Source organism: Fringilla coelebs (assembly GCF_963513975.1).
Source record: "Fringilla coelebs genome assembly, chromosome: Z".
Lineage (NCBI taxonomy): Eukaryota > Metazoa > Chordata > Aves > Passeriformes > Fringillidae > Fringilla > Fringilla coelebs.
Window position 1 is genome coordinate 48929401 of NC_140031.1, and position 13829 is coordinate 48943229.

General features: G+C 37.2%; 1 protein-coding gene across 1 annotated transcript in view; it reads right to left on the bottom strand.

Annotated features, from left to right (window-relative positions):
* TMC1 (transmembrane channel like 1) overlaps nt 1-13829 on the bottom strand; it is a gene marked incomplete at both ends in the record, with an annotated part of 71128 nt that overhangs the window by 14875 nt on the left and 42424 nt on the right. Inside the window, 5 exons of the mRNA XM_084224724.1 lie at nt 1482-1626; nt 4033-4175; nt 7622-7720; nt 10511-10617; nt 13710-13791. Coding sequence (XP_084080850.1) covers nt 1482-1626; nt 4033-4175; nt 7622-7720; nt 10511-10617; nt 13710-13791 — 576 coding nt within the window. The remainder of the gene's footprint in view (nt 1-1481; nt 1627-4032; nt 4176-7621; nt 7721-10510; nt 10618-13709; nt 13792-13829) is intronic.

Sequence of the window (13829 nt, forward strand, 5' to 3'; positions counted from 1 at the left end):
TGCATCAGACTGTACAACAAAGTGTTTGTCCCACATTTACCCTTGATCATAACTGATAAATATTAAGACACTAAGGCAACTATAATCTCCAGTTTTCACTCTTGCCGGGTGAAAAAGCTTTTGGTCTGGAGTGTCCTCATGAAAGGAAGTTTTGTTACAGCTTCTGACTTTGTTTAGAGATCTGTTGCCTAGAGGGGAAGCTGAACGGCATTGTAATAATTGCCTTTCATGGCTCTGCTCCTTTTACAGCATGTGTTTGTCACGTAAATGACAGGAGACTGAAACAGCTTTTAAACCAAACTCCCATGACTTCACCCAAGCCAAGACTTCGCCCTTTCTTTCTGAGGTTCCTTGCTTGTTTGCAACAATTACAGTAAAGCTTCATGAGTTTATTTCTCAAAATTAAGGCTTTTTCTCAACAGATTTGTATTCTTTTCCAAATAGCTTTCAGCATCTGCTCTTAGTTGGCAGGCAGGGAAGCTCTTACAGATTGAGCACTTTCAGTCAGTATTTCTCCCATAATTGCTTTCTTGGAATCTTCTCTTGATGACTCAGACTTGAGGGCAGTTCAGTGTTATGCCTGCAGCTGAGGAGGCGGGCAGGGTGAAGGGGTGTGCTGGCTGTGGCACTACTGTGGACAGGAAAAGTGCAGCTGAGCAAAGCAGCCAGTGCTTACAGTGTCACACTTGTCAGCGTGACTTGTGAGCCTTCTTTGTTGTCTCACAGAACTACACCTGTGTGTTCCCTGTACATTATTACATTGAAAATTTAATCTTCTTTTGCATGCTACACTGGTGTGTCCCAGCCACTCTACAACACAAGCACATTCTTTAACATTCAACATTTAGAATATATTCCCTCCACTGTTTTCACAGACCTGCGTCTTACATCTTGCCCCAGATTATAAAACTACTCTTAATATCAATATACCGTATACACTGGAAAGAGGCCTAAGAACATTGCCTTGCAAATTGGGCTATATTTTATAATTAATTTGAAAGTAAGACATTTTCTTACTGAAAAGCAAGTATAAACTCAAAATTCTGAGGTCAGCTCTTCTGATAAATAGCCCTATACAGATTATTCTCTTATTTTGTCTTATTATATTTCTTCTCTGTAACAAGAGAAGTTGGCAGTGTGAGGTTCACAAAAGAGGAACAACATTTTGAAAAAAGTTTTTCAGACAAACACCATAGAAACTGGAAGCCGTCAGAGATGCGGAAAAAGAAAATATTTTCTTTACAGTTTTTCTAAAACTGGTACTGTCAGTACAGAGGACACAAAAAATGCTACTGTATTTCACAATTACAAAGAAAAAAAATCTGATAGTAAGACACAGAGACCCAGAAGGGTGTACAGATGCCAATTTAAGTACACATTTCTAAGCCTCAGCACACCTTACTCTTGACCTTAATTTCACCTGATTCACACCAGCGTGAAAGCCAAATTATGTTGCCTCTCCTTAGTAAACTCTGTTTTACCTTAAAGCTTGTTGTGATGGAGGCAAACTTATTATCTGCTGTCTCAGGATTGCCAATCAGGTAGTCCCAGCTTGTGAACATTTTCCAGCTGAAATTAAAACTAGTGTCGTCTCCGCCACCATCATCATTTGCATTCTTTGCCATTCTACAAAAAACACAGACACAGGAAGACCTTGTTAGCACTAGTTCTGCTTTGTGGCTATGACTTTTAAATGGTTCCTAATTTCTAACTTTTTTCCTGAAAAAACTCTACATCATTCTTGCTGTCACTTATGCTTTACTAAATCTTTATTTCTGAAACAAGTGATCAATATGAAGATTTTCATATTTAGACATTTTATGAGCTCACCACAAACATTTTTATGAGAAAGAAGGAATGTATTTCATTAAACTCTCAGAGAAACTCTGCTGGATAAGAAGCTTAATAGAAAAACAACATTGAGAACATCTCTTAAATAGAAAGGTGCAGAGCATCCTGAGCTGCAATAGACTTTATTAGAGAGTTCACAAATAGAAAAAGAAGAAAAATCCAATAAGAAAAATATTCTAAAATAACAATAAACAAAATAAATGTATAAATAAAACAAAACATATAACAAAGAATATAAGAAATATGTGAAAAATAACAAGACAGAAGAAAAAGTGGGTTTAACATATAAAATAGCACTCATACAATGATCTTCCCTATCATCTCCTATGCACATACAAAAATATTTATTACAATGTCCAGAAACATCAGATCATTTCTTCAGAGAAGTATTTCTTCAGATTAAACTTAATCTTGTCTTTAAAGTTCTTTGTTTCAAAGGAGTTTCATTCATGTGAAAACCCTGGTATTGCTGGGCATACTTTGTCGCCTAATTCAAGTCATTAAACACAAGGAAAAGAGTGTGCTGCTAAGATACACATAACCTAGTCATCAAAATTTCTGGTCAGGAAGAGATAACACTTATTTTAAATCTCAATAATCCAGCAGAGCTATGTTATTAATGCTAATGCATTCTAGATACCACATTTTTTAAAATCCAGTAAAATACATACTCTGAAATCTAAGATGAAAATAGTAAATAAATACAGAAAATCTTTCTGAGATGTCAGAAATCAATATAAGGGTTGGTCTTACCCATAACAGTCAGACATCACAAAAGGTTCTTGGTGAAGTCTGCCCTGCTTGTGATTTATAGACTAAGACATTGCCTTATCAAGAGTTTCTAATGAAATTATGAACATTGTGGAAAGAATATAATTTATTTGCAATCAGAAATGTTTCAGTTTTATGTTATACTCTGCAAGAGCTGAAGAGAGGAGCCCTACATCTAAATATTTGCCCTAAATAAAATAATCATCACTATGTCTTTCACATAGACCTCCCTCAGTTCTCAGTCAACAGCAGAAAAACAGCACTTCCTCCTACATTGCTTTTAGTTTCTGTGCTCACTGTGGTTATTTCTGGAGAAACAGAAGAGAGCAGAACACAGCAAGAACTCTCATATGATTACCCAAATCATTAGTGTCATATGGCCAGATGGAAAGTTAGCACATACAATGTATTTTTTTTTCTTCAGGATATTCCTTTGTTTTGGGCTATGGAATATCACTATCAGGAATATTTTTTCATCTGAGAGAGTCATTGAAATAAAATTATCTGACACTAAGACTTTTGTAATCTTAGTGGTTGTTTTATCAAAAATATTTTTTAAACTATTTTATACTAGTTTGTACTATTTTGTACTAGTTCGTTTCCTCTCCAAAAATACATATATGTGACCGAAGACATATTTTTCCTCAAAGGTTTGTTGCATTATGCAGGAAGCCAGTTTGAAAACAGAACATGAATTAATCTTGTGCTCATGCAAGTAAAAAATATTGGCTTCAGAACAAAACAATGGAAATACACTAACTGCATTTTTCTCTATGTTTAAAAGTGTCTTTGCATCTTGAACTGCAAGCTTCTTATTTTTTTCATTAAAGGCTTTTTGTAAAACCACTGCCAGAGGTGAACTACTGTGTTAGGTGGTCATCTTGCTTGAATCAAGTGTATTAAAGATTATATTAACTGGCAGCATTTACTCTGGACTGTGAGCTACATGGAGAATTATTTGCCATATGCTTCTTTCTTGTGTTCTTCCTTCATAAAAGAGTTTAACTCACAGAAAGTATCACTGAAGGTAGAATTATGGAATTTCCTGGATTTTAGCTGAAAATCTAAAATCTGACTCTACTGGACGTCAAGTATTATGAAAAGATGGGCTGACAAATCTCTTCCTCACTTTACCCATACATTTTTAATTTTGAAGTTTAGGAGAGAAGTGCTTTGTTATTTCAATAAATATTCATTCTCACTTTTGCAACACTGTAACACAACTTCTGGTGCAGAACTGGTAAATAAATATAGGTTGAATAAGTCTTACATAGCTTTGACCTTGCACTTCATCTTGCATTGTCCTCTACTTAGAATTAGTGCATCTTTTGAGAAGACAGTCTCCAGGGTCAACAGTGGAATTACCTGCCTTTTTGAATGTACTTTTTTCCAGAGCCAAGGAGAACTTACGTTCGAGTGACAATCATAAAGCTATAGCCAATAGACCCAACTCCAACAAGGAAATAGGAAAGAGGCATCCTGAACTTGAGCCACCCAATTGTCCTCTGGTTATTGTAATAACCATAAAAGAGTACAGAATACTGTGCAAAGCCCTGAAAAGTCAGGAAAAAAATATAATGTTACTTTTCTTAATAATGCGTATAATCAGTAAATGTGTCAGTAGCAATATATTAAAACATTCATTTCAGTGAATTTAAATCAGCAGTAAATATCACTCTAATAAAGCTCACAGGATAGAAAATGTGTACCTTCATTTTAAAAATACATGGAATATTTCACAGCAACTTCAAAATCTTTTAAAACTGCTCATTAATGATCCCTCTATGATTTAATTAGTCAAAACTTCTTCATCAACATACTTCTTGTAAAGAAAGAGACACCTTGTCTTACAAAAATTGTTTTTCAGATTACTTGCAGATAAAATCCCATATTTTTAACTTAATTTTCACCTTTCTAAAATTAATTTGCCCGAATTTGATATGAAAATCTCGTGTGCCTTCTTTGTCTAATAACAGTTGTCTGCTCTTGGGTGATCATTCAGTAAATAAGATAACCAATAGGCAGGGGCATTTTATAGGAGATTATTCAGTATGTAGATCTTTTGCACACTTAGACTCGAGTGTGCAAGGCTGTAAAAAATGCAATATAAGTTCACTGTCTTTCCCTGCAATTCAAGGTCTATCTTCTTTTCTAAATATCATCATATGAATTTCCCTCTCTTCTACTGGTCAGACAGCTGATTTTTCTAAATTTCAACAGTACCTTATTAACTGTAAGAAATTGCTGGTGTCTACATGGATCAAATAGTTAAATCTTCCTGGTAATTCTCAGGTTAGTGCAAGAACTCATCTGCTAGAAGGCCAAAGCCAGAGCCTTTACTAGTGCATGCCCAGGAGTGGTAAGCCTCCAGCTGGATGCAAGAATTCCAAGTGCAATATGTAGTATTTCTCTACACTTCACTGTTGGAGGATAAACCATGCATAATTTTGACATTAATACAATAATATGAAGGGCTAGTGAATTAAAAAACCATTTGCTACCCTTGTGTTTTTCAGCTGCCCACTTTCCTTAAAATTAGTTACATCTTTCTCTTGTTTAGTTTTTCAAAACATCCTCTTGATTTATTGAAGCTTTTACTATACGTGAAATGATTCTCGGGCTTATTTGAAAAACCCAATTCACAATTCCAAGCTGAAAATAAAATATTAATATATGGCACACATAAATATTATTTGAAATATCTTGATCCACATATCTCATTTTTCTTCATCTCTGACTAGATTTGAGAGATATGCTTATGCATGAGCAATAAAAATATGCTCATCTCTAATAAGGCAAGTATTCTAAAGGAGCACGTTTTTTGCTAAGTACTAGTAAGATATCTCCACCAGTCAAGACACAAATAGTGGCAAATTCAATAGTAAGTATATTGCAAATTTTTGGTCACTTATAGCATCCTATAATTCCATCTTAGCCCAGGTTTCAATACAGCCTAAGGCAGCTCTGTAAAGCCTTTTGGGTCCCCAAAATTATTAAAATGCCTTTTTAGTCTCTGTGTTCTGCAAGTCAGGGGTAATTCCTGCACTGCGTATCATTCAGTTTGTTGATTCCACAGCACTTCACCATAAGATTAGAAATAACTTCAACTCTGTAGAAGTAGGTGTGCATGGAAGAGGTTCTTCACTCCTTTCTGAGCCTAACATGAAAGACAACTGATTGAATGTGTTGTTGCAATAAGACTTGAGACTCTAATATTTTATGACTGGATTACAATCTGAAAACTATACGTTAAAATTGAATTCCAAGTAGAATGTATCAAAATCCAAATATGCTTCCCTTTGCCATGTCAGCAATGTGAATCAAGCACAAAAGAAAGCAGAATGGGCATGTTGAGCTTGTCTTAGAGAGTGATTAGATGTTATGATCCATTTAGAAAGAGATGTCACTGCCCAAAAGAAGGTGACCATAAGAGACCATACTCTGAACTCAACAGGACACTTACTTAATGGTGTGAGGGCAGAGTGACACAGAGAGAGAGAGAAAGAAATGGGAGTGAGGGGGTGTAAGAGACAGAGAGAGAGAAAGAGAGATGGAAAGACAGAGGGATAAAGTAGAAAATTAAAGATATCACTATCACCAGTCCTTTTTCACCCTGGTCTTTTCAGTGGAGGTGTCCCAAGACATTGTTCTGTGGTATCTCTTTTATACAGTCCAAGTTCCAGGAGTCCACGAGGTTCCCATGACTTGGGATGGCATGTGGATAAGCACTTGCTTCTTTTCTCACTGTTTGCCACAGAGGGAAGTTTTGTCTAGATGCTAACCAAGCCTTCACCCTGTTAGGCCTGGAATTAACTACTGCAGCATCTGTGCTTATCTCAGGTTCCATTATGTTGGCTTATCTTATGGGGACAGTATTTCCTGCTGCATTTTTTAAGTCCTTACGTAGGGCTTGGAGTTCTTGGATTTTGTTGGAGTTTTCTTTAGGATAAAATATTGATCAGTGATGTGTGATCATTTATTTCTAAATTATCTGGTAGCATACAAGTGTTTCTAGCAGTTGAAAGGCCCTATTTCCTGTGCTGTTTAAGCAAAGATGTCATTGTCTTCAGGGAATATTTAACAATCTGACATGCTTCAAGAAAAATTTTTTCCCCTCAATCTTTCAGGGGCTCCATCTCTTTCATTGCCTTATTCTAAGTTTATTATGTTTGCATTTGCTCCTTTTGTTAATTGCTACACCATGCCTTCATCCATCTTCTCTGGAACACATTTATTTTACAAGCTGTGTTCTGATCTTCTGTATAAAGCTCTTCTAGCTTATTCTCTTGGCAAAATTTCAAGTTGTTTTAATTCCTTTTTTCTCCAATATTTCCCTGATATTTTTATTTCTCATTTTATAATTTCAGTATCATTATCCAACTCCCCAGCCACATGTTTAGATTTATTTTTACTGTCACTCAAATATGCAACCTCTAATACGCTAGATGAAATGACATTTCAAGAAGTAGTCACTGCAAAATGTTACATACCTATGTTTTTAGAATTATCTTCCAATGCTTTTTTTATCCAAGGAGAATTCATTACTGGCATTGTATGTAATCAAAGGGATAAAATGTGTGGACCTCACTATTATTTTTAATGTATTTTCTTCTCTTTTTTTCCTAATTCATATTGCATTTTAAAATTCAGAATCTTAATCATACAAAAGCAGAAGACCAAATTCACACTTCTACAAAGGAAATTCAAACTGTCCACAAAGGAAATGGAAAGCCAGAATGACAAACCGGCTTTCAGATGTTTCCCCATGTGTCTTTGGATTGCTACATATACTGAGACATGCTTGTGAATATCAAGCTTCATTATGTGTTTTGTCTGAAAGAAGCATCTATACTGAGAGCTCATGAAAAAAAAATCAAAATTTATTTTCTTGTGAATTATCTCCTGAAATAATTCATATTTAATAACTGAGCATTAAATAATGAAGTAATTGTGAATAAAACTCATGTGGATACGCAATATTGCAAGATTATGCACTTACACTAAAATCCCAGAGGGTAGCAAAATTCATAGCAGTTGCTTCTTCAGCTCTTGGGACAGTTTTTCTAGGCAAAGAGCCATATGGCTTACCCATCAAAGCCTGAAACCAAAGAATAGGAGTAATTTATATTTTAAAGAAAAATAGCAGCAAACAAAAAAGACAGTAAACTGTCATTTCTTTGAAAGACTGCTTTTATGTTCCTAAACTCCCCAATGAGAACGACGTACTTCTACAATTCCTTTCACTGCTCCTCACATTACTGATTGCAACTGTGCTTAGCATATGCATTCAGGGGTGTGTTCCAAGTTTGAAGTTCCACTAGTATCAATGGAGAACTGTGCCTCTTACATTCAAAGGCAGCACACAAGTGCATCCATATTTCTCTAATGAGTAGTGTTTATCTTACAAAGACCAAAATATTAATTTTTCTTGCATTATGGATTTTGTTGGGATATTTCAAATGAAAAGTATGGGAAGATGGTAGGAAATCAGTTTTTGGATTCTGACACTTTCCCTCCTGCTTCCAAGATGCCTGTTTGGGCACAGTACATCTCCTCGTGGGTTCCTTTCTAGGCTCACCCTGAAAACTATTGAACATTTATTCTGTTTTGGCTTCTAAGGAAGATCACAGAATGACAGAATATGCTGAGTTGAAACGGTTCCACAAAGATTATCAAGTCCAGCTCCTGGCCCTGCAAAAGATCATCTCAAAGAGTCACATCGTGTGCCTGAAAGTATTGTCCAAAAACTTATTAAATGCTGTGAGACCTGGAGCTGTGACCATTTCTCTGCGCAGCCTGTTCCAATGCCCAGCCCTCCTCTGGGTGAAGAATCTTTTCCTGATATGTAACCTAAACTTCACTGGCCTTGTCACTGTCACCACAGATCAGTGCTGCCCCTCCTCTTCCTCTCATGAGGAAGATTGTGATGAAGTCTCTCCTTAATCTTTTCTTCTTCAGGCTTCTTCAGACCAAGTGACTTCAGTTGCTTCTCATGCAGCTTCCCCTGGAGGCCTTTCATGATCCTTTGGATACTCTCTAATAGCTCAACGCCTGTTTTAGGCTGTGATGCCCAAAAATGCCCCCAGCACTTGAGGTGAGGCTGCCCCAGAGCTGAGCAGGGCAGGACAATCTCCTCCCTTGTCCAGCTGGCCATGCTGTGCCTGATGTCCCCCAGGACACGCTGGGCCCTCCTGGCTGCCTGGGCACTGCTGGCTCATGTTCAACTTGCCACTGACCGGGACCCCCAGGTCCCTTTCCATGACACTGCTTTCCAGCATCTCATTCCCCAGTACAGACAGGGTTGCCCTTCCTAGGTGCAGAATCTGGCACTTCCCCTGTTGAACTTCATATGGCTGGTGATTTCTCATTTCTCTAATTTGCTGAGATCTCCCTGCAGGGCCTCCCTGCCTTCGAGGGAGTCAACAGGTCCTCTCAGTTTTGGATCGTCTGTGAATTTGCTTCCACTCCTAAGTTCATTAAGGAGATGTTGAAGAGCACAGGGCCAAGAACAGAGCCCTGTGGAACCCCACTGGTGACAGGTCACCAGTCTGAGGCCACCCCATTCACCATCGCTGTTTGTGCCAAACCCCTGAGCCAGTTGCTCACCTACCCCATGATGCGTTTATCCAGCTGTGTGCTGCACATTTTCTCCAGAAGGGAGAGACATACTGAAAGCTTTTCTCAAGTCCAAAAAGAGTGCATCCACTGGCTTCCCTTGATCAACTGGTTGGGTTACTTTGTCATAAAAGGATCATTGGTTTGAAGAGCAGGACTTTCCTCTTATGAAGCCATGGTGGCAGTGAACAGCCACATTGTTCTTCAGGTGTGTTTCCATACTTCACAGAAAAAAACTTCCCCTTAACTTTACCAGGCACTGTCAGTGAACTACTGACAGGCCTGTAGTTTCCAGGGTTCTCCTTCTTGCCCTTCTTGAAATCAGGATACTTGCCAGCATCCAGTCAGCTAGGACATCTCCTAACTCCCAAAAACATTCAAAAATCGTTGAGACATGTTTTTGCAATGACATCAGATCATGAATCCCACCAAACCCTACAGATTTGTAGGGATCTAGCTGGAGGGACCCTGCCACTGAAATGCTGGGCTGGGAAGTTGTTGGAAATTCCTGGCTCTTTCTTATCTGCTTACTACAAAATGAGAAATATAAGAGGAATACGGGATATTGAAATCTGGGAGATGGCACAATAATTTTACTTCCATGAAAGCCCTGCTTTTCAAAGGGCAATATGATGGCTCAAAGATACCCCAGAAGTATTACATTTCATAGAAGTAATTTATGTCTGAGTCCAATGTCTCCTCTAAGTACCACTCTTAACAGAGATGTTGCACAGTGAGAAATATGAAAGGTCACTCGTGACTTTACTGCCCTGTTATGCCTTATCAACATGCGAATGTTACATCTGAAAGGATCCTCTGATCCTCATGAGAATGCATCTTTCTATTGCAACACACATTTAGTCAAAATAATCCCCCTGGCGATTAGATTCTTGGTCTCAGTTCCTCTACTTTGTTATGCACAGGACCAACAAAACAAACAAACAAGCAAACAAACAAACAAATCCACTCTCCCCAGACAGAAACAACAACAAAAAAAACCCTCATCTACGTTATCCCAGACTTCAAAAACCATTTCAGAAGACAACCCTAAATATATTTTACATTTTCCTGTCCTGTTTAATTCAAGACATCTCTCTGTAGAGACGACTGCCCACAAAGGAAGCCAAAGTTTTACAGGCTTAGTACAGTCTAACACTTGCAAATGGAGCATAAAGAGACTAAAAATCTGTTTAAAGCTGCAGTCCTATGAAATCTCACTGCAAAGACAGAAATCCATAGGGCAATCCACAAAGATAATTTAAAAGATTCCCACCTCAGGCACCATTACAAGACCAAAGGTCAATCCAAAAAGAATCATATTTATTCCATACATCCAACGCAAGAATATGAAATAAGATGCTACTGATGAGCCAAAGTGACCTGTGAAAACATGAGATGTGATTAAAGCGCAGATAAGCTGATCCATTGAAGTTATTTTATGTAAGTATGAACAAAATTTATTCAAAAGAAGTAAAATCAGGTGAGGCTTTTACACATTTGATGGATTCTAATTTTAATTAATTTTAAATTCTAATTAATTATAAATTTAATTAATTTTATTTTTTCTTTATTACCATAATTCTAATAATTTTTTGTATATTGCATACTATTATGTCTGGAGCTGGTTGAAAAAATAAGAACAAAAATATAAAACTATTAGTTAAATAGAGTTTCTATGGTCGTATGGAAGCTGTGATGCTTGCTATTATTAAGTAATCACTAGAAGTGTGTTTCAATTTTTTTTTTCTGTCTGATATGGATTTTAAGCATTCTTGACATTCTAAGCTGGAACCAGCCCAGTTTTAATGGGAAGCAGTGCAGAATTGGCCAGCAAGGAAAGTCTTTCCAAGGTGATAAAGCATTTGTCTGTGCTGTTATAAGAGTGCTGCCCAGATTTTTCTCACTGGAGATGAAAAATATTATCTGCAAGTGCTTATACCCTTTCCTTCTCTTACTCTTCTGTTTATGTGCTCCATCTGTAGCCAGGTGTGCAGGCAGTCCCATCTCTAGGTGAAGGATTTGACCTCATGCATTCCATACCCTGACCCAGACCTGTACACAGATTAGAGGCTGCAGGGGAAGCACTGAGAACCAAGAGCCTGTTTTGACCCATGCTCTGCAAGTCAGGGCAAACAAAAATAAAAGCTCAGATTCAACCTCAACTTCCTTTAGCACAGTTCTGCTGACTATAGGAGAGCTACAGGAGATTTCAGTTCCATTACCATTCATTTGCAGGGGAAAAAATGACCTTTCAATAGGTTTTTCATACACAGCCAAGGTTGGCAGCCTGGAGTACACTGATAGCAAATGAAAACTAAATCTCCCTGTTCAGAGACACTTATTTTTATCATTTTTTCCAAATTCTTTTGCAGACATGTAACACATTCTTTCAGACTGTAATTTGAAGTTAATATATCTTGTGTTATTTGGGATGGATATATTCATATTTTTCTGCAACAACTCAGTTGGTAGAAAATTTAATACACTTAAATAGGTATAATCCCAAAATATAAAAAAAGGCCAACTAAGATACATTTATCACAGCTGTGCAAAGGGAAGAACAAGCCATTCTGTCAAGGATTTCAGCATTTTGAATCTGCTTTATTAATGGTTCAGAATTTAACCATCATTTTGAAATTTTATGTGAAGCGGCCAATCTTAGCAGTGACCTAAGACTGGCCTACTGGGAAGTCTGGGGAAAGGTATAAATCAAGAGACTTTGAGTTAGTCTATCTGGTTGTGAGATGCAATTTACCTAATTATAATCAAACTACAGCCCTTGGGGGATACTATGGACTCAAAAAATACAGTGCAGGGAATTATGAATATTTCTGATTTCAGGTACATTTTGTAGACCTCTCCATGCCCCATTATTTCTTGTGCTCAAATCCTAATATCCCTTTTGTATTAGGAATACCTTTTTTTCATGCACTGAGTTATAGTTCTTGTGTCAGTTACCCTGCTGAAGCCTCTGCTACGCATCCATCTAGAATATTTGCAGTGAGGTAATGCATTGGAATTACCTGCATCAGTATAGTTATTGCAAGCCAATGCACAGACCGCTCATGTGCTTTATTCTTTTCCACCAAACAGGCATGAAGAGACACTTCTGGTAAGTAAAAAGCTTAACTATGGGTGAGGACAATTTAGCCATAACTGCCCTCAGCTGCATTTTCAGAGTGGGCAGGTCCAAACAGGGGCTTGCAACCGGGAACATGGAAAATGTCACAAATGGACTGCACTAGCTGTGAACAAAAGCTGTCCAAGTTTCACTAGCATTTTGAATCCACTCTGAGGTGCAACATGTTTTGTGTATGAATGAAATAGTTTTAAGTAGACTTTAGCCATCATTTCCTGCATCCACAGCCTCACCACACAAAGCATTGGCATGAAAACTGGTGTGCATTTTATTATCAGTGGAATAGGAGTCATCCTGTCCCAACACAGGTCTGTGTGATTCCCATAAAGTCTTTTTGCACAGATAATACTGAATATCTGTTCTGTAAAGAAAAGAAGCATTTATATTTTCTAAATATAAATATTTCATACATTAGTTGACTTCTCTTTTAAACCTCAAAGCCCCAGCATCAGATGCACCTATTGTCCACATGAGGATACAGCACAGCAGAGCTTGATGCTCTTTGTTCTGAAGCCAGTCTTCCTCTCCTAGAAGGGACTTGCATCTTGAAGTAGGGAGCAACCTGGAGCCCAGTGCTTCAAGCTTTTACTTGATCTTTCTATATAGCTGGACATTTTATCTATCTAGATAGCTTCTAGATAGGCTGGAAGAGTCAAACTCAACTGAGAAAGGCTCTTTATGTTGTAGTGGCAAGCATTTGTTGTAGAAGGAATCTAAGTGGCAGACCTTCATTCAGGTAACCACGCACTTAAGTCAAACCTCCTTCAAATAAAGGGCTGCAGTTTAAATGTGTTACTGTAACTTCAGCACAAAATTGAATTGTGACAGACCCCTATTCCCAAATATACTCATAGTACCAACTACACTGCCTTGTTTATACATGGGGCATCCAAGACAAATTCTCTCTGTGTTTTATTATGTGGCTGACAATGAAAGAAAGACAACTTACTGAAGTTCAAGATAATGAAAAAAATTGGCAGAAATAATTGAAATAATTGTGGTATAGCCTGTATAGTATAATCTGTATAAAATAAATACAGACAAAATAAAGTGAAGGTGAATAAAGTGAACGGCTAAATCCCAATTACACTTTTCTAAGATTAATTTCAACATTTGCTCTTTAACTGCTACCTGTATGGTGGCTATTTTCATCTGTAAAGTGATACCCACTAAAGAAAAATTTCAACTAGTTTTATTATCAAGCTCAACAAATATTAGTGAAAAAATAAATATTCATTGATTTTAAACTATATATTTAATACAGATGCATACTAAAAAAATGTATCATTTGGCAGACATCAGAAATACGATGCTAGATCCTATTCTTACTTACTTTCAATCTCCTTAATTTTCATTTCCCAGGGTATGCAGGCCGTCTTGAAATTTTCAAAATCTCTTTGAAATTTCATCCATTTCTGGAAAGAGTCAGAGAAAAGGAAAAACAAAAGCCACA